At 39.9% G+C, this 21575-nt stretch overlaps 1 protein-coding gene across 4 annotated transcripts in view; it reads right to left on the bottom strand.

Moving 5' to 3' along the window:
• Window positions 1–20405, bottom strand: part of TMPRSS7 (transmembrane serine protease 7) — a 39708-nt gene extending 19303 nt beyond the window's left edge. The window contains exons 1-10 of one of the 4 annotated variants that reach the window (XM_080654340.1): window positions 20221–20405; window positions 17461–17695; window positions 14148–14278; window positions 11308–11375; window positions 10023–10216; window positions 9050–9088; window positions 8078–8306; window positions 6717–6847; window positions 4418–4530; window positions 437–543 (exon numbers count right to left, since the gene is read on the bottom strand). In XM_080654340.1, coding sequence (XP_080510466.1) covers window positions 437–543; window positions 4418–4530; window positions 6717–6847; window positions 8078–8306; window positions 9050–9088; window positions 10023–10216; window positions 11308–11375; window positions 14148–14278; window positions 17461–17695; window positions 20221–20268 — 1295 coding nt within the window. In that variant the 5' untranslated portion in view covers window positions 20269–20405. Of the gene's footprint in view, window positions 1–436; window positions 544–4417; window positions 4531–6716; window positions 6848–8077; window positions 8307–9049; window positions 9089–10022; window positions 10217–11307; window positions 11376–14147; window positions 14279–14730; window positions 14785–17460; window positions 17696–20220 lie in introns of those variants that run through there. The other 3 variants (XM_080654342.1, XM_080654341.1, XM_080654343.1) reach the window with 3 other exon arrangements.
• Between the last annotated feature and the right edge of the window lie 1170 nt (window positions 20406–21575).

Below are 21575 nucleotides of genomic sequence, written 5' to 3'. Positions count from 1 at the left end.
TCTCAGCCTTTCTCTGATCAACCTCAACCCATGTCCCAGACTCAGGATATAACCAGGCCAATTGGGCCTCTTGTACTGCACAGAATTGGCTAATGGTTTCTAACTTTTATACCACCAGGACTCATATTGATTATTTTTTCTCAATGACTCCATAGTTTGAAAGACTTTATCTGCCAAACTATTTTTGTAAAGTGTAGTGTGCACATCCACAGCCCAGCAGCATAGAGCTAGAACTTGGGAGCCATAAAGCATGGATTTGAATCCTGACTTAATCACTTATGAGCTGAGTGGCCTTGCACAAGTATGAACTCCTGTATTCCTCAGTTTCCCTATCAGTAAATAGTAAAGTGTAAACTCTTTGGGGACAAGAAAACCAAGGCTTTGAACCTCTGAGCAGGGCCTTTCATCGGATTCTTCACACATGGAAACCACTTACATGTGCTCATTAATTTCCCACCATCCGTGGTCACAGCCTTTCACACTCTTCTTGGTTATTGAATAGTTATGGAATTTCAGTGCTATGCCAAGAGTTGATACGGGAGTCTGTGAAAAACAAGCATAGGTAAAAAAACAAAACAAAACAAAACAAAAACACATTATTCAATTAAAGGACATATTTCAGGCTAAGATTTTCTTACTCAGAACCCATTTCCTCGGCTTGCTGTTTTAAGGGCATTTTATTCTTTGTGCCCTATGACCTGTGGTGAGGTAGACCACTAACTCTGAGCAAACACGGGTGAGGAGGAGAACACGATGGAGAGGAAAGTGGGCAGCCGGTGCTCAGGGAGCCGCTGTTAGGTCCCAGCTTGAGTGAGCTCAGTGACATTAGATCATGTGTAGGTTTCAGTCTCCTCCTACTAAAGGAGCTTACCTTTGAAAACACCCACTTATTAATGGGTGTAGACTTTGTCCTCTTTCAATGATAAAAATGACATAGTTTATGTAAAGCACTATTCAGATTCTTTAGATAAAGGAGAAGTGAGTCAGCATCCTCTTCACATGAAACCTGATTATTCCTAAAAGCAGTTACTGCGTCACCCCTAGATCTTCACAGAAGAGACTACACAAGAGAGGGAGCTGTCTGTATAGTACAAGTACATATGAATGTGTATGCGTGCACACACACATACACACACACACACACAACTGACCTTTTATGGCATTGTGTGACATGCATACCATATACATTATGCCTGATATTCCAAAATTTTAGTTTTAATTTTCATTTGAACCAAGAATTATTAGAGACTTCTTTCATTTGCAAGGAGTAGAATTTTGGTTTATCCATTTTCAAGTTCTCTAATTCTATCTTAATTAGATAAAAAATTATTTATTGCCTATACTTTTTAATTTTTTTAATTTATTAAGGATTGTTGTGATCAAATTTATGAATGCTCCAAGATCATTTTAAAAAGAAGGTAATTTCTCTCTCTCTGTGCACGTGTGTTTGTGTGTATAATATCCTTATTATTTCTATGGTTTAATACCCTTCTTAACCTAATTTATTATCTCCCACTATCTGTTATGAACCAAGAGAAAGAAATTAACATCTCTTATTTAAGCATTGTTTCTTCTTCTTCATATGCTCTATAGGTTTTGATCTATAAGTATTAATGCTATGTACTTTGGTGTATAAACAATTGTCATAATTATATCTTCACTGTGGACTGTCCTCTTTCTAATTATAAATTGCCTTCCTTTTCTCACTGAAGGTTGTTGCCCTGATTTCATCATGGGCTGGCACTAAGGTTGTGTTCCATGCTTTCTTTCTGTTTACATTTGCCTAGTATGATATTGCTCATCATTTATTTTCAGCTTTATCAAATCACTTTTTTATTCACTTTGTCTTCTGAAAACAACATATTGTACAATTAAGTTAGTAGTAATTCTTTGTGATTCAATCCTAGTCGCTATCTTTTTTTGTTGTATTGAGATATATTGACATAAACATTATATGAGTTTCAGGTGTACTACAGAATGATTTGACATTTGCTTATATTGCAAATGCTGACCACAGTAAGTCTAGTCAAAAATCCATCACCATACAGTTAAAATTATTTTATTTTAATAAGAACTTTTAAGGTCTATTCTCTTAGCAACTTGAAAATATATAATACAGTATAGTTAACTATATTATTTTTACCTATAGTCACGCTGTACATTACATGCCTATGAGATATTTATTTTATAACTGGAAGTTTGTGCATTTTGACCACCTCCACCCATTTTGCCGAACTTTCACCTCTAGCAACTACCAATCTCTTGTCTATATCTGTGAGTTCAGTTGTTGTTGTTTTTTTAGATTCTGCACATAAGTAAGATCATAAGATATTTGTCCTTCTCTGTCTTTCCCTCTTCCTTTCCCATCCCCTCCTTTCATCTTCTCTTCCCCTCACTCTCTCCCCAACCTTCAGACTTGATAGTCATCTGAGGCTCTAAGATTCTGCAGCCCTGAGACCTTAAGACTCTGGCAGTGAGCAAGAGTTCAGCACCTTAATGTTTTAATGATTTTGTAAATGTTTGAGATAACAATAAAAATAATTTAAGGATGCATGCCATCAGGACATTACCACTAAGTACAGATTTAGGTATGATAAAATTATACATTTTATAAGTATTATTAAATTATAAATTTAATAAATATTAGTATAAAATATTTAACTGACTTGCACAAATAATATGCAGCCAGCATGGTCCTGCCTCGGGGCCTTTGCCTCAGCTGTTCCCTTTGCCTGCAACATTCTTTGCCTAGGTATGCACAAGGTTAGTTCCCGCATGCTTTCAGATTTGATTTCTGTGCAAATGTTCCCTTCTAAGTGAGGTTTACCCTGACTATCTCACTTAAGATAACTAATTCTTGACTTCCTCCCCTACCTAACAACCACTCTGTCAGCTACAGAGCCCCTTTCCATGCTTTAATGTTCTCCATAGCACTGTACATCCATATAGCATACTGTATACATATTTCAATTGCCCACTTGTTGCCTATCTTCCCTACTGTATGATAAACTCCATGACAGAGTTTGTGTGTGTGTGTGTGTGTGTGTGTGTGTGTGTGTGTGTGTAGTTTTATGGATCCCAGTGTTTAGCATACTGCCTAACATGTAGTTGGCATTTAGTAATGACATATTGAATGAATGCAAACTGTATATTGCTTGCTGCTTACATCTAATTGCTATGTCACACTATAATGATTTTATACATATACTAGAAGCCCAGTGCATGAAATTCATGCACTGGGGGAGGGGCGGTCCCCTCAGCCCAGCCTGTACCCTCTCCAATCTGGGACTCCTCAGGGAATGTCCGACTGCCAATTGGACATCCCTCTTACAATCTGGGACCACTGGCTACTAACGGCTTACCTGCCTGCCTGCCTGCCTGATCACCCTGAACTGCCCCCCCTGCCAGCCTGATCACCCTTAATTGCCTCTGCCTGCTGGCCTGATTGCCCCTAACTGCCCACCCTGCCAGCCTGGCTGCCCCCAACTGCCCCCCCCACTGGCCTGGTCACCCCTAACTGCCCCCTTCCCACCAGCCTGGTCACCCCTTACTGTCTCCCCTGCCAGCCTGGCTGCCCCCAACTGCCCCCCTCTTCCGGCCTGGTTGCCCCTAACTGCCCCACCCCTACTGGCCTGGTCACCCCTTACTGCCCGCACCCCCCCGCCCCCGCCAGCTTGGTCGCCCTCCTGCCGGCCTGGTCGCCCCACTCAGCCTGCTGTTCAGTCGTTTGGTCATCCCTCACTAACCCCCCTGCCAGCCTTATTGCCCTATGAAGCCTGTGTTCGGTCATCTGTCTGGTTGTTTCAGTCATGATGGCCCCTGGCTTTTTATATATTAGGATACTGAAAGACCAAAGATGACATCTTGCCCTATCTCCCTCCACATGAAATTACAGTTGGAGAAAGAAAAATAGTTTACAAACTAAGATTAAAAAAAGAAAAATCAGGAACACCCTGTCTAGCACCAATAGGAGATGTACATATTCTATAAATTTACATTATGGTTTGTTTATACAACTGAAATATATATTGCCTAATCCAATTTATTATTTATTTATTATTCCTATTATTATTTGGATGGTGAAGTAATTAAAAATTAACAAATGAGCTCTGTCATAATAAAATAGTAAATTCTTTGATCCCATAATAATGTCTTTGCATTTTTAATACAAATAGACAAAATAATAAATGGGAAAATAAGCCCTAGGCTGCAAAGGGCAGTTAATTTGTAGGCAGAGGGTTGAGGTTGCAAAAACTTTCATGTTCTAGATAGTATATTTCAAAAATGTTTACATGTTATAAAATTAATGAATACTGTTTTGTAATTAAATTATAATAGAGGTAATTTAATTCAAAGATAAATTGCTACTAAAAGTAGGATAACAACATTTTTTAAGATAGTGGTAAAATTAGTCTACCTGAAATTTCCAGGTACATTTGCATTTCGGAGGATAGTAGCTTGGGTAATATGGACTTGAAATTTTCCCTTCAAAGCCAGTGATTTCTTTGACCAACACTGTGTTTTCACACTCTGAAAAAAAAAAATCCAGTAACACACAATGATTTGCAGTTGTGACATTATGGGAGAGACACTAAATATATTTCTTTCACTATAAATGCACAGTTTCTTAATCAATAAGCATGTACATATGAATTTAAACTAATTTTTTACAAAAGAAATAGTACCCTACATAGGTATAGCTAAACTATTTGTTCAAATTCTATATTTGTTTTCAAATAATGTATTTTGGTTACACATTTATAGGATGCTATTACTTTCTAAAACACGCTCAACAAATAGTTATTGAGCATCTTTATATGCCAGGAATGGCTGTAGGTATTAGGGAAATAGCAGTAAACAAAATAGAGGTAAATCAATACTCTTGATTTAAATCAAGAATAAATCAAAACAGTTTAGCCTGGACAGCATGGTTTAGTGGTTGAGCATCAACCTATGAACCAGGAGGTCATGGTTCGATTCCCAATCAGGCATGGTCCAGGCACGTGCTAGAGTTGCAGGCTCAATCCCCAGTGGGGGACATGCAGGATGCATCCAATCAATGATTAATTCTCTCTCTCTCTCTCTCTCTCTCTCTCTCTCTCTCTCTCTCTGAAATCAATAAAAATATATTTTAAAAACACACAGTTTAAATAAATTTTGTTGCATCTTTGTTGTTGAAATATACCCAGTTTACATAACATGCTCTGTTTAAGACAATCTAAATGTCTATTCTTGCTGATATGGTAACCCTTCTGCTAGAATGTAAGCTTCTTAAGAGTATTGATTTACCTCTATTTTGTTTACTGCTATTTCCCTAACACCTACAGCCATTCCTGGCATATAAAGATGCTCAATAACTATTTGTTGAGTGAATAGACAAAGTCCATTACAATGTTTCTGAGATAATCACATTTTTAAGCTTTGAAGTTAGAGATCATTTTCAACCCAATAATATCTCAAATATCTAGTCCAATAAATCCATTTTACATTTGGTTTTGTAATAATTTGAAGCAGAAAAACTACCAAAATAAGCCAATGCCTTAAAATGTAGATGAAACTACGGCTATCACTATCTACGTAAGCCAAATCCTCTTCCCTCCTCGCCCTTATCTCCCATTCTGATCCCTTTGGCTTTATTGATGCTCATAAAAAAGTTAGCAAGGAGAAGAGGGTGGGCATCTATAATACTTTCAACAATAAAGATAAATTATTTTAAAAAGTTACCAAGACATGACCTGCAAGATCCGATCAGTTGCAACGTGTCACAAAGAGACTAGAGTTTCTTTTTGTTTTGCTTTACTTCGTTAACCCAAGTCCAAAAGAGAATAATGAGAGGGATCATTTTTGCTCACTGTTGCCTAGTAAAACCCATTAAATCCTCAAGGTTTTTGCTTCACAGGCACTTTCTGGGATGGCATTCACATGCATGACTATAAATGAGACATCACAAAAGACAGACTAGTGTGTTAGTTACTTGCCTACCAGCTCCAAACTGACCCTTCTCTGTTCTGCAGTGCCAGGCTGGGACTCTGCAAACCATTTCCTTTCTTTACTACCTGGCTTCCTGATAGGCTCTGCCAATGGGGGTGCCAACTGGAAACTAGAAGGATGGAGGAGGAAGAATCAGACTTCCTGCCTCTTATTCCTGGGAGGGTCACCCCAAGGACACTTCTTCACCCCCGCAGATAACACTTCGTTCCTGTACAGAGTTGAATCCTGTTAGTAGTTTCTTCACCGTCCACTTTATTGAATCTCCCGCAAAGATACCAGCCTCCACTGCCTGGCACCCCCTCCTTAGAGGTCTGGGTTCCAGGTCCATGAATATCTGCCTCTGAACTCAGAAACACCAGCACCAGCTGAGCAGCAACCTTCCTCAGAGTTTCATTTCACAAATCCCTCCTCCAAGCTCTATTCCTCCAGTTGCTTCTTGCATGTGTTGCTTTCCACATGATACAAAGAAAACTCAGTTTTCTTTTTGCCTCTTGAGTTACCTAATTAACACCTTAATATTGAGTTACCAGTTTTTAAATTAAATTTTCTCTACTAGAATAACTGATATGATATTTCTCTTCTGACTGGACCCTGAGTCAGGGTCCCTGACCTACACAACTAGTGCTATAATACAGCCTCAGGAGAGATCAGACAGGAGTATCATAACAAATATTTCTACAGGTGACTTTTTTTTGGGGGGCGAGGGGAGGGCGTGGAAAACTTACTTTGTTCTGGAATGACTTCGAAATATGCCCGGATTCCTGATAGCCTCCGTATCTGAGGAGATTTAAATGTCACCAACATGAGATTATTTGTAGAAACAAATGACATTAATGTTCTTGTGGGTTCACACATTCTGAAACCAGATAACAAAACAATACACGAACAGCAGGTTATTGAGGAGTGGGCCTACATCCAACACTAATTCCACACATTTTCTGGGCCAGCCACGCAGTTCTTGTTCATCAAACTCCACCAGCCAGGTCTTCATCAACTAGTGGCTACGGGGCACAACACGTGGAAAGGAGCTGATACAGGAAACTGCCAAAGAACTCCCCTGGATGGCCATCACTGGGCCCTCCTTGACAGCAAACAAGGTAGAAAGGGGTACTTAGTGGCTAACAAAACTGGGTTCAAAACTCAGGTCCATCACTTAACTGGCTGAAAAACTCTGGGCAATCAAGTACTAAGTCTTCATAAATGCCACGTTCCCTACTACGAACGGAAGTAATAATAATGGTATACTCCTCATAGCATTGTGGTGAGGCTTCAATAAGGAAATAACTAAATATGTCTGGAAGGATGAAAAAAACTCAACAACTATGACTGAGGAGTGAGAGCCAGGGACAATTTTACCATTCGCTGCATACCTCTATATACTGTATGGACTTTTGACATACACATGTGTCCCAGAAATTCAAATAAATAAATGCATACAGAAAACACTGTTGCATAGATATGTTAATACTATTAAAAGTAAAATAATTCCTGTACATTTTTAGCACAGTGGATCACAAATAATAATTCTGACTAAAGGCCAACTGACATTAGGTTAATAAAATACTAAACACTCATAAAGTAAAAAATTATTAGGACATATATATGTGTAAATGAAAAGATTTCTGCAAAAATACAACAGATATTTGTCCTGGGTAATGGGCTTGTGAAATAGTTGATACTGTTTTCTCTGACCTCACTTTCACAATGAACATTGTATTATTTTAAAATAAGGAACAACATTTAATTGTTTTATTGATGTTATACAATCATCACAGAATATTTATTCTCACACCTTATTGAAACAGTGTACTTCACTATGATTGAAATAAAAGTAAAATTTTTTAAAAATCTGTTAGATTTCAGAAATATTGGCTGAAGGTCCTGCTGTACTGATTTTGACTCTCTTATACTACAAAAGAAAAATAAACCTTGTATCTGATAGGCTAATACAGAGCATGGGTCAATCATTGACCTGAGTATACGCAGCAGTGGCTCACAAAAAAACCCAAGGGGAACTCAGATGCTACAAAAGAGAGGCATTGAAAAAAAAACCTTTTCACCCACAACCAGAGGGCCTGCCTGGTACCTGTACAAGACGGTGCTCCGGATTGGCAAGAGGGAGTCATAAATGGTCAGGGAGTCGGTGATGCAGTTGTCGGCTTCGATCTGGACAGACTCTATCGACAGGCGAATCAGGTAGCCCACGATGGCCACCAGCTTGAAGTGGCACATGAGCCTCCCGGAGGTTGCAGAGATCTCCAGAGGGTAGCGAAGAGACAGATGATCTGCATACAAGTACTGAGAGCAGCCTTTGTCTGTGGAGACAGCGCTCTTGTTTTGTTTTAGGAATGACTTTTCTAGAAATCTTGTTAGAAGAGTAAAGAGCGGAAGTGGTCACGTGGAGGCCATCTGCTGCCTTTGCCAGTCTGAAGTCTACTCCCCTCTCTCCTGATCACAGCATCTGGATTTCACTTTGAGAAACTCCCCTTATCATGTCTATATGGTTTGGTTGGGGTTAACCTCACCCCGAGATGCAGAGGTGGGCACGTGACTCAGACTGGCCAGGGAGTCAGATAAGCTGGGTCAGGATTGGGCATGTCAGCCAACCGGAGACAATGAGACCCAGTCCCAGCACTTCTGCAGAGACGATCAGGAAATATTTGTGGGTTTATTTCCCACCATGGTTACTAAACTGATAAACTATAAGCCTGTCTGCAGGTGGCCATTTATGCCACCACATTGGACAAATACACTTGATGGGGCCTCAACAGAGGAAAGCAGAGATGCAGAGTCCTGATGATATGTTGTCTTAGAACCTGGCCCAACTGTACCTGAAGCCCCACCCCCCACCCCAGGGGAGCCCCATTCATATGAGTCAATCAAATTTCTTTTACACTTAAACCAGTTTGAGTATATTTCTGTCACTTGGAACTGAGAGAGCACTAACACATACCATCAATTGAAAAGGAAGACTACAGCCCAAAAGATACCGATTTAGAGGCAGTGGAGGGTGACGGATAGGGTAGGGGGAGGGAAGAAGCCACATGACATAATTTACCAGGTCCTATGGTGGAAGAGTAATCTGACCGAAGCCCAGCTGCATTGAAAAATAAACAAACACACATAGAAAAAAGACCGTCAGTCTCTTCATTTCATCCTGTTAGAATTTTACCTAGAAAAAAGTATTTTCAGTCCTTTAAAAGCAATCCAACATATCTGGGATTTGTTTTAAAATAATCCAGTGAGGGGAGGGGAGGTTGTTTAGGTATTTAGAGATCAAATGGGACAGACATGAGCTGATGGTTTTTGAAGCTGTATAAAGGGTATACTAGAGTTAATTTTTCTATTCTCTTTCCTTCTGTATGCTTGAAGTTATCCATAGTAACAAGCTTTAAACATTTTTAAAGGTAAAAAGGAAACAATAAATATGACAATAGTTAGTCATATTAATTATATCTGAAATAGTATATGTGTTACAGAATTTTCATTCATTTAACAAATATGTATCAACTTCCTATTATCTGCCTAGCACATATATGATTGAAATCAAAAGAGAACGCTGCATAAATTTTGTGTTATGCAAAAATTAAACCATTATACTGTCAAGACAAATGGTGGAATTTACATTTGACAAGGCTATGGGGCAGGCTATTTGGAGCGCTGGGCAGTACTGCATAACACAGGTTCGGTTCTGTCTGGATGAAGAGAGAGACAAGACAAAGCTCAGAAAAATTTTCCTTCTGCAGGACGTTGTGCCTTGGAGCCTTAGTTTGAATAAACCAAATTAAATATAGGTAGGGGTGCACTTTAATAAATTCAATTTCATATATATTTTGTCCCCAGTTCAATTGTCCAATCAATGTATGTAACATTTAGTAACTTCCTTTATCAACATAGCTCCCATATCTTCAACAAATCCTGTTCCACTGGGACTGCTGAGAGAATACTTCATTACCACGGTGACTGCAATAATGACAGCATCAGGAGTACCGCAGGAAGGACTGCTTAAAGGAGAATTAGCCAACAATCACCATTTAGTACCACGGAGTCCATGTCCACCGCCAGACCCTGCAAGCTTCCCACAGAGGTCCGGTTTATGATGCTCGTCTGGATGGAGTCCTTCAGGATGGCGGCCACACAGTCCTCACAGAAGATATGGCCCTTGGCATGTGGCATGACAAACACAATCCAGAAGTGGACCAGGAGGCCACCTTTGTTGTTACTGCTGTAGAGAACGGAGAAAGATGTTCAGAGATACCTCTTAGGAAGGAGACTTTTATAGGTCGCCAGTGGCTGGTAATTTCAAGGTAAGGCCTGTGAGCACAGCTTTCAACTGAACATAACTTCCTTCTTTAGGGATTCATCGCTTCCTATTATAGGGACTGGAGAGGGAAAGCATCATGGTGTGTGTGTTCTTGTGCTGGGTTCAGATCTAGAACCATTAGTGGATAGTTGCACCTCCATGGAGAACACACGATTTCTGTGGCTGTCAATCAGTTTTCACTGCAAGTTATAATTTTTGATACCTCCTGGTGTCCATACACAGTGCTAAATCTGCTTTATCCCATTTAATTGTATCAGAAAGGTCGATTATTGTTCCAATTTTACAGATGAGAAAATTAAGACCAACTACAACTCAAAACCACACAGCTAGGAAGTAGCACAACCAGGAATCCACCCCATTTTGGTTTCAGTCTGACCCTGGAGCAGGCACTGCTAACTGCACGAATATTATCATGATTTATGAAAAAAACAAAAACAAAACAAAACAAAAAAAAAACCAACAACAAGATAATGTTCCGTAGTAAATAATTTGGGTAATAAAAGTAAAGGAAAGTAAACAAATTGCTTTATTCTAAGACTTTAATACCAAAGTCGATTGTGAATCTCTGCAGATGTATTGGTGGTGGGGAAGGTGGGCTACAGAAAGGGCACATGCTTTTTCCTAAAAATTATTTGATCATGGAATACTTTTTTTTTTTTCTCTCAGAAGACCACTTTGAGAAATACTGGTCTGTGTTTTATTTTTGCCATGACCCTGTATAGCAGCCATGTTAATGGCCATTTTGCCCAGTGGCATTAGTACAGGGGTCCTGGATCCCAGCTATGGGGAGAGGGCAGGCTTTGGTAGATAAAAAGGAAAACTCAGCATGAGAGCATAGCAAAGAATTAGGTCACTGTTGTGCTAAAAGGGAATTAATCCACAACCGCCCCTAAGAAGTTGCTAGAGAATGGTGATATCTTGGCCTTTTCAGGGCTTTGAGAGGAATTTATAGGAGTGAACACAGAAATCCCAAAGCAAGGGGCACACAATACCTGACATCTGCGATGACAGACTGCTTGTAGAATTTGGAGAAGGCAGATGTTGTGTAAACCAGGTTTATCTGAAAAAGAAAAAGCGAGGTGTCTGAAGTCTTTCACTCTGGCTTCTCTCACAGTACCAAGCTCTGATTAGCTATCAAGGAGATAAACAAGACTCAAATTAAGGCCTCTAACTCCAAAACCAGACATTATTCCTTGAATTCATTTTTTTTGTGTGTGTGTGTTGGGGGGGGGGGCGGAGGGCAGGGGAGGGTAGTTAAATCCTCACCAGAGGATTTTTTCCATTTATTTTTTCTTAGAGATAGTAGAAGGGATGCAGGGAGGGAAGGTAGAGAGAGAGGGGGAAAAGAAACATTGGTATGAGAGAGACACATCGATTGGTTGCCTCCAGCATGTGCTCCGACCAGGCCAGGGATAAAATCTGCAACCCAGGTACATGCCCTTGACAAGACCCTTTGGTGTGCAGGCTGATGCTTTAACCACTGAACACACAGCCCAGGGCTATTCTTTGAAGTCAAATACATTTTTACTACCTGTAGCAGTCTTGGGTTTTTTTACTTTCATTCTGCTTTCTCTGAAGAATAATTTGTTACCTTCATTTATTTCTGTCTTTATTCACCTTAATTAAGCTTAACTTCTGTGTCCTGCCTCTTCTAAAGTTAATCTTCTCCACAATTAATAAATCAAATGCCTTTAAGCACATTTTAAAAGTGCTTGACCCAACCTCTTTTCTATTAATAAATGGCATTGAAAAATTAAATTCTTAAGGACACATTGCTATATTAGCCACTAGGGGGCGAGTGGTGCCCACAACCAGGACAACCACCCCTTTCCCAACTCACCAGTCTCTATGGAAACACCAGCCCTTTTAAAACTCCATTAAATGGATCTCAAAAGAGAGCCATTGAAATCAATTTATCTCCCCCCCCCTAATTAGCATTTCTAAAACCAAACTGACTCATTTGTCAAATCTTCTCTTGAATTCCCCTTTCTACACAGTAGCAACAATTACCCACCTAATTTCCCAGAAGGGGGAGGGGGCTGGGAAATCACCTTAGAAATAATATAGCATAGTGGGGGGAAATATGAGCTGTGGAGTTTAAATTCACTATGCAACACAGAACACGTTATCTATACCTGCTGAGCCTCCATTGTGTTTTTCTCCCACCTCTCCTTTTCTCCTTCCTTTCTTTCTTCCTTCCTTTCTTTTTTTTCTTTCTTTCAATCTGTAAAGTGGTTGTCAAAATGCCTACCTCTTTGGGATAATTTGAGGAATAATTGATAAATATTAAAAATAAAGGGGTTAGCCTGGCTGGCATGGCTCAATGGTTGAGCGTCGACCTATGAACCCGAGGTCATGGTTGATTTCCAGTCAAGGGACATGCCCAGGTTGCAGGCTCTATCCCCAGTGTGGGGGCATGCAGGAGGCAGCCAATCAATGATTCTCTCTCATCATTGATGTTTCTATCTTTCTCTCTCTCTCCATTCCTCTCTGAAATCAATAAAAATATATTAAAAAATAAAGTGGTTAGCAACATACCCAGTATATAGAAAGCCCTCAATAAATAAGAGCCACTGTGCCCACTCTTGCCTTTGCTTGCTCTCTCTCACAGCTCTCCCTCAGTCTACACCAAAGTGTAGTTGAGTCACCACTGTGCAGGCCACCCTTGCCATTAATATGCAGACGCAATTTGGCAGAAACTTTCTAGTTAATACTATGTACCAAGATTGATGAATCAATATTTTTCTATTTGACCAGCAATAATTTTAGAAAATCACCCAAGGAAGTAATCAGAGATACAGACAAGTAATGCAAATAATTTATTGTAGCATTATCAATAGTAGCAAAAGCTGGAAACAACTTAAATATCCAATAAAAAGGAATTTTCTAACTTTGTAGTATTAAAACTTATTTTCTTTTTGTTCTTTTAAAAAATAATGCTCTTTATTAATTTCAGAGAGGAAGGGAGAGAGAGAGAGAGAGAGAGAGAGAAATGTCAATGATGAGAGAATCATTGATCTGCTGCCCAGACATGTGCCCTTGACCAGAATTGAATTCAGGACCCTTCAGTCCACAGGCAGATGCTCTATCCACTGAGCAAAACTGGCTAAGGTTGAAACTTATTTTTTAAAGAACATTTACTTGCTTAGAAAAATACAATCTAATGGTAAAAGTTAAAGATCAGATTGTAAGACTGAATATCTACTAACACCTCAATATTGAGCTATCCCCTATGTCGGTGTGGTCCAGAATAAAACAGGGCTCTATCTTTGGTGATGTTAAATAAGATTTTAAAGTTCTTTTTATACTTTATGGGTTTTACATTTTACATATTTTATTTATACTTTTTAAATTTATACTTCACACTTTTAGATATTTACTCTATACCTCTTTTACATTTTTAGACTTTTCTAAAGTTTTATAATAAATATGTATTAGTTCTTTAATAAGAATGTTCTTTTTAAGTGAAGAGATATCAGTGCATGGAGGTTGAAATAAATAAATGTATTCTAATCACAGAATCAACCAGCACACATGTCATGTCAGTACTAAAAGACATTTTAAAGATCACCTGGTCCAATCCCTTTATTTCACAGATGAGAAGAACTGAAACTGAAGCTCATAGAGCCATTTCTTTTACTTTCAGCAGGAAGAAAGAAAGAAAAAAGCAATTCTATCAAATAAGCAATTCTATCTTACAGCCGACATGAGCTAAATCCCATGTTTCCTGACTACTTCCTCTGCCTACCCGCACACTGTGACCCTTCCACCCCACCTTTCACCCCCTGACTCCACCCTGCCCAGCCTCTCACCACCACCCCCATCACCTCACCACTTGTTGTACAGTCCGTGTCACTGACAGAAATTCCCTGGACTCCTTCTGTCGGTATTCAGGAAGAAACTCGATGTTGGTGATGCGAAACATTCCAACAAAGTAAAAAGCATCTTTGCTTTCTGTCTTGCCTGTAAGACAAGAGAAAAGGCAGGTAGAGGGCTTTCCCATATGTGTGATAATGAAGCATTGTCTGATCTATGCCAGTATCAGGTTCCTGAAATTATTTTATTTTAGGCAACTATGTATTCTACTGGTTCGCAGCTTGGGGAATTCTAAATGTAGTTAATAGCATCTCTTCCATCAGCAGTAAATCACCATATCCCTTAGGATACTCTATTCTCTCTATCAGCTTCTGACAAGTACTTAAGAACAATATTAAAAAGTAAAAGATATACATCTTAGACAGTCTACATGTCATAGAGTCACTAAGGGGCCAAAGAGAATATATGCAAATTTTATGGATCCCAAGTCGGTAGAAGGTAAGGAGGTAAGAAATGTATACAGTCAAGCTCTGAGGAGAAGTGAGCGTAGTGGGAGAAGAGGGGAGGGCCCCCCCGTGGTCCTTCACTGAGCCGCTGACCTCTCGTCCTCTGTCTGACTTTGGCTGATGCCCAGGGTGCTGGCCTGTCCTCAGTTCTGTGCGGCGCAGGGAGAACTCATCCTTCTGATAAGTCACTGTGGTCCTCATCCCAGTGTCAGATCACTTTTTCTCAAATGCTTTTCCTGTGAGGTCCATGGCTTTGGGCATCAGGCCTGCCCAGAAACAGGCAAAGACACAAATGTGTCTGAGTTGTCTTCAGACAACAGGTAAAGACACTGCTGTTGTTTGAGAATGGCTTGGGGGAAATAAGGGTTTTTTTTCTGGCTTTCTTTGTTTTTACCAAGGACTTCCTGCTATGTGGCACCATCCCCCAGACCCTCGTGGCAGTGGTAATCTCTTTCCTGTGGTACCAGCCCCACTGTATCATAACTTCAGTCTGATGGCTATTCTTCTAGAGGAACAGGACCTTCTTTTTGTTTCTCAAGCCCTAATATAGAGTAGCCAGTGCCTGACTTAGCTTTGAAGCTCAATAAATATGTGTGGAAAGGAAGGGAAAGAAGAAGGGGGCTAGAGCAAGAGCACAAGGAAATGCTAAATAACTGATAGTTATTAAAAAGATGGTGCATGAATATTATGTGCACTGAAATAAGTTAGGTGAAAAAGAACAAGAACCATATGATTTTACTCATATGTGGGACATAAAACAAACAAAGCAACAAATGAACAAACAAGCAAACGCATAGACAGAGAACAGTATGGTAGTTACCAGAGGAGAAGGGTGTGGAAGAAGGTTGAAAAGAGTAAAGAGGGTCAATTATATGGTGATGGAAGGGGGCTAGACCTTGGATGGTACACTTAGTGGAATATGGAGATGATATAGAATTGTACATCTGAAATTTATATAATGTTATTAACATGTGTTTCTCCATTAAATTTAATTTTTAAAAAAGAAGGTACAACTTGGCTGAGTGATAAGAAGCAGCCTCTCTTGAGTAGCCAACCCAGGGTCCCACTAGTTCCAAACAGTGTAGTGAGGCAGTGGGGAGGGGAGAGAGGCACAGAGTAGGCAGCAGGAGGCCTGAGCTTCTGTCTTAGATTTGTTCTTTCAAGTTAAGTGACTTTGGAATGATCAATTTGCCTCACTAGGCCTCTCATATAAAACAAAGGTTTGTTTTGTTGCTAATTTTACCAGGTAAGTGATTTTTTGACTTTTTTTACGCTTACAGACTTTTTAAAATTTGAATGAGAGCTGTGACTTCTATCTAGAAGTTCACACATCCTCTGGCATCAGTAAGTACTCAAGAGGAAGCATAACAGCAATGCAAGGGAGATCAATTAGGCCTTGGAATGATTACAATGACCAAACTCTTTAGCACAGCCCAACACACAAGACCCTGGTGGGTCTCCTGATGAGCTGTCCACTTCATTTCTCAAGGCCATTTGCCACACCTAAATTTCATGTATTGAAACTAACCTCTGTTATTTGTTGAACAGTTCTTGCTATCCATACCATTTTCCCTTTGCTCCTACTGGTCTGTCTTCCTGAAAGGATCTCTCTGACTTTAACACAGCCAACAAACTACTTCTACACGATGATCTTCCAAAACTTCATAGAAAAGTGCTAGGGCAATGAAAAGTATCAGTTGAGGGCCAGAAGAGAGCTGATGGGAAAGAAGTTGGTTTGTTCTGGGTTGGGGTTGTGTGTCTTTTGTGTTTCACTTAATTGCCCATTGACTTGACTTCTCTCCCTAGTATGTAAAGACAGAGATTCTTCCTGTCTTCCACCCTGTCCCCAAGCCTATCACAGAGCCCAGCTCATTGTGGGTACTCCAAGATGTGTCAAATGAATTTTCAGAAACCAGTTCTTGAAGCTTTCTCTGAATTCTACCCTTGGGCAGGTTGGCTGCCTCTCTTCTGTGATTATAAAGTGATTGATTAAACAAAACAAAAAATAAATAAATAAACTCACCCTCCCTTTCAGCACTGAACTGTTTTTTGAAAGTACAAAATCTATATGTGAGCTTTTTGAAGATAGGAGATATATCGGGCATGCCTGATGTCTTGCATTATGCCACACAAATTATAGGTGGCCTGAACTGTTCAAGATAATATTCATTAATTCTTTGCCTATAAATCTTGCTTTCTAACCACATTTTAATATCCTTGATAGAACACATATTTTGTATTAAACATATTAAGATGTATAGAGTGGGAAGTTGAGCATAAGTCAACAAAGGCTATACAGTTGCTGCACTGCATTAGGTTAGTATTCTCTAAGGAAGAACTTAGTTATGACTCCTGCCCAATCAATCAGATCGACGAAAACATAAAAACAGAGGAGAGAAAGGCACATGAGTACAATGAAGCTCAGAGAGCTGGAATATCAGGTTGCCTAGAAACAGGCAGTGGGTGGAATGAGGAAATGAAACAGTTTAGCATTCCATTCATTTTTAAAGCTAAAAATGGACTAAATGGATTACATTTCTGAACTAGTCAACATTTGCTCCTGAGCATCCGCCTCCGCTCTCATCCTATCCCCCATCTCGCTCCTCTTGCTCACCTGTGGGAAGAGAACGGTAGTAGGAAAAGAAGAAAGGGGAAAGCAATTCTGGCTTCTTCCTCCAAAAACCTCAACAGTTTCAGAAATGGTTATTAGTCTAAGAAATAAGAAAATCTATCAGAAACACCCGGGGCAGATTGGGCCTGCATTTCTCCTGCTGAGCTCACTGGGTAAGCCCTAACTCCAAAGGCAAGTAGATTTTAACTCACTGATGTAGAGCCACAGAAGGGTCCAGGCTATGACTGCCAGGATGAATAAAAACACTGTGAAGAGAATGATTTTATTCTGGACATTCCAAAAGGGAGCTTTCTTCTTGGGTTGCTTCTTGAGTTGGGCTTTGTTGATGGGTTTTCTTGGTGGCCGTCTCCCTGGTCTCCCTGGTCTCCCTGGTCTCCCTGGCAGCTTCCCGGGGGCACTGACCACCTGAACTGAGATATTGGATATCTAAAAAAAAAAAGAAAAAAAAAAAAGGTGTATTATCAATTAGATAATTGATAATGCAGCCCACAACAAATATTTCTGTGGCCCAGCCAATATAACAATATGTAAGAAACATTTTAATAAAAATTTTATAACTTAATTTTTACAATATCCTGTTATACATAATCTATCTATATAAAACCCTAATTTGCAAATCGACAGAACGGCAGAACCACCAGAGGAACAACCGGTCTCTATGACGCACACTGACCCACCAGGGGGCAGATGCTCAATGCAGGAGCTGCCCCCAGCCCACAGGTCCCAACCAGAGGTGGCAGTGGGGGATGGGGCAGGCAAGCAGGCAGCGCAGAAGGCGGGTGTGAGCAGGGGCCCCCTATCGCACAGCTGGTCACCTCACAGATCGGCCCTGATTGCCTGCCAGGACTAGGGACCCTACCCATGCACAGATTTCATGCATTGGGCCTCTAGTTATTAATATTGAACTACAACATTAGCTAATGACTGATTACTATAATCGTGTTGCATTCATTTTCCTTACATGCCTTAGGCTCAGGCACAACATTTCTCTCCACTAATACTAGCAGCTAATATTTTAGTAGCTGATTGCCACATCGTTAGTCCTGGATTGACTTGTTTGGTGTGCACAACAGGAAATATTTTGATTTCAGAAAACAAGAAAAATAGGTTTATTTGTGTTACACTTATTAATGTGTGCAGTTATTCAGTGTCTGGTAAGTTGATGTTCAAGAAAAAATATTAATTTTTATTAAAATGTTCTATTATTTTATGTTAACGATTACTCATTTATTTCAGCCCTTTGTATTCAGCATGTCTCTATTGAAATAAACCTATGTTTCTATGAAAAGTGAAGCTTTTGTTATTTTGCAGCCCACATAAACTTAAACCTTGTTTATTTGGCCTGTGTTAGCCTTTGAGTTTGACATGCTTGGTCTAGTGCTTAAATGCTATCACTCGGTAAAGAGAATCTTGGTGCTAAAATTTCTAAATGCGTCAGTCAACTGATTTACATAAGCATAATAAATTGACTTGCATTTGAATAGCACAATTAAAATCAGAAAAAATATAGACATTATGTGAACTCCAGTGAAATGGTTCCCAGGTCCTCTCCTCAGCTCCCCCTTTTGGATAATAGATGCTGCAGAGGATAGGCCTGAATTTCATGGAGTGTAGACCAGAGGACCGGAAGGTCAGGAGTCGATTCCTGTGTTCACAGCTGTGGGGATATGTGTTTGTGTTTAAATGTTTGTATTATATAGCTTTTCTCCCATGACCAATTTCTTCTGGGCTGAAACAGGATTAAAATAAGAGTATAAGTTCCTTAGAGAAATGATTTCTTAATCGTGGCTTCAGGAATGAGTGGTAAGAGAAAGGCATGAAGGATGATGTTTGTGGAGGGCTGTATGTAGGAAAGGATCAAAATGCTGGTTTCACCATTGTCACATACGTATGCACTTTTATGCCAGCCGCTGCCCTGATCCATTTCCCAATCACAGACAAAAGAACTATTTAAAGGTAAAGAATGAAATAGAGAACTCAGAGAAGATTATTGGTTTTACTGTATTTGTGTGCAAAGTGTTATATGCTGGAGGAAAAAATACATTATTTAACCATTTCCCTTTCTTTTTTTTTTTCTCCTCTACCCTCTGCCATTTGATCCTGTGAATTCTTTAATAATGTATGTGAGAGTTTAGCTTCTTTGAAGGAGAGATTTATACATGTCAGGGTAACTAAACTCCAGTGATGAAATGACTTTTAACCACACATTCTCTTAAAGGCAACCATCTAGAACACCAACTCCAAAGAAATAATCTCTCTTCTGGGTTTCCCTAAGAGTTCTCTCATTCTGTTACCCTCCCTTACTCTTCCCTTCAAAGCACCTGTCTTCCCGTCTTTAATCCTACCAATTCATGGGATAATATGTGGCCAAGGACATTCTGAATTATTCATGGCTTCCTCATTCTTTTTTGCCAAACACCCTTGTCAACCCCTGGAGTGAAATGTAGCTTATATTCCTCCTGGTGAAATTGAACTAGACCAGACCTCATTTCATGTGATGTCCTGCAGGTTTTAGGATGATGTTTCTAAAGAGAAAAACATTCCATGAGCTGATTATGGTGTCAAACTATTTTCAAATATTCCCCCAAAGAAGTGAAAAAGAAAAACACACAGAAATGCTAGTGCATGTAGCACTGACAAGGCCAGGGTTGGGTCTTTGAGTGCAGGAACACATTATAGGCAGTCTCAGTTAGCACTGATTAAATTTTAAAATGGAATTTGTGCAGAGATCAGTACAATTTCCCTGGAGTTTTAGAAAAACAGCTGCAAATCAATTGCCAAGTATAGCACTTCAAGCCCACATTTGTAAAATCCATTAAGTACCAGAGGAGAATAAAGTATTTCATTTTTATTCCCTTTATTTTTATAATGCAGCATGGTCTCATTTTAGTAACAAGATCAACAATAAGTGGCACTCAAGCAACAGAGAAAGCTCCCCACGCCGTACTTACATTCACATCAGCAGGTTTGGATGAAACATCGCTATTTTCTTTGTCCATTTTTAAGTGTTCCACATGTGAACATCCAAAGGTGTCTCAAAGCCAGTTTTCAGCCCCTTACATTCTCTCTTGAGAAGAACTGGTCGCCGCATTCAAGCTAGCTTTCAGAGGAAAGGAATCAATTTACCTTCACCGGGTCCAGTTCAGAAACTGAAGCTGCCTCATTGCTATATAGTGAATGTTAAAGGGACCTAGCAGTCAGCATTGCATCCCAAACTAAAGCTTTCTTAATGTAACTCTAATATAAGTCAGGCCCCCCAGAACTGAGCCTCCGGACAAGGTTGCCTCACCTGGATACAGTCCAACAACCCCCAAATATTTACAAATCATTTAAATTTTTTGCCGGCCTCTACTAAGAATGCTAAACTATCTCATCTATAACCTTTGGCTCCACTTCTTACAAATCCCTACATCCTATTGCTCTTGCTTTGGAAGCTTCACTCTCCAATTTAGCTCTCAATTTTCCAGCTTCCCTCTCTGAAAAGCCCTATCTAAGAGGTTTGTTTGTTTGCTTTCATTTTTCTTCCCCTCCTCTGGCAATACTCAGTAAACCCAGGCTCTTTCTGATAAAAGTCTCCTGTTCCCATCTCTCCCATTCTTCCCCAAGTCAACCTGAATTAGGTTCAAGCTGAGGAGAGGAAGGAAATGGTGAGAAGCATTGTCATAATTTTCCTTAGGAGGCAGGGAAGGAAAAGGCTAGGATTGCTCATGCATTACATTTCTTGTCCTTGTGACAAGAACATGCTTCCCTGGGGGCACTGGGTGTCAATGGAAAACTAATCAATTGCCCTTTTTTTAAAAAAAAAAAAATGTTTTTGTTGATTTGAGAGAGAGAGGAAGGGAGAGGGATAGAGTGATAGAAACATCCGTGAGAGAAACATCATTGATCTGCTGTCTCCTACGTGCCCCCTACTGGGGATTGAGCCCAAAGTCTGGGCATGTTACCTGACTGAGAATCAAACCAGAGACCTCTTGGTTCACAGGTTGATGCTCTACCACTGAGTACACTGGCCAGCCCCCCTTTTTTTAATCTTTATCCAAGGATATGTTTTTATTGATTTTACAGAGGAGGAGGGAGGGAGAGGAAGAGGCATCGATGTGGGACCAAATTTGAAACCTGGGTATGTACCCTGACTGGGAATCAGATCCATGTCCCTTTGGAGCAGGAGAGGACACTCCAACCAACTGGCCAGAGCGAACCAATTGCCCTTTAAAGAGGAAACACGGCTCTGCTGACCTAGACACAAAGGGCTGGTCCTAAGAAAGCAAGTGAGAAACTGCCTGCTGCAAGTGGTGAAAGATTAGTG

This window comes from Plecotus auritus (genome assembly GCF_963455305.1).
Source record: "Plecotus auritus genome assembly, chromosome: 2".
NCBI lineage: Eukaryota > Metazoa > Chordata > Mammalia > Chiroptera > Vespertilionidae > Plecotus > Plecotus auritus.
This window is presented reverse-complemented; position numbering and strand designations above follow the sequence as displayed.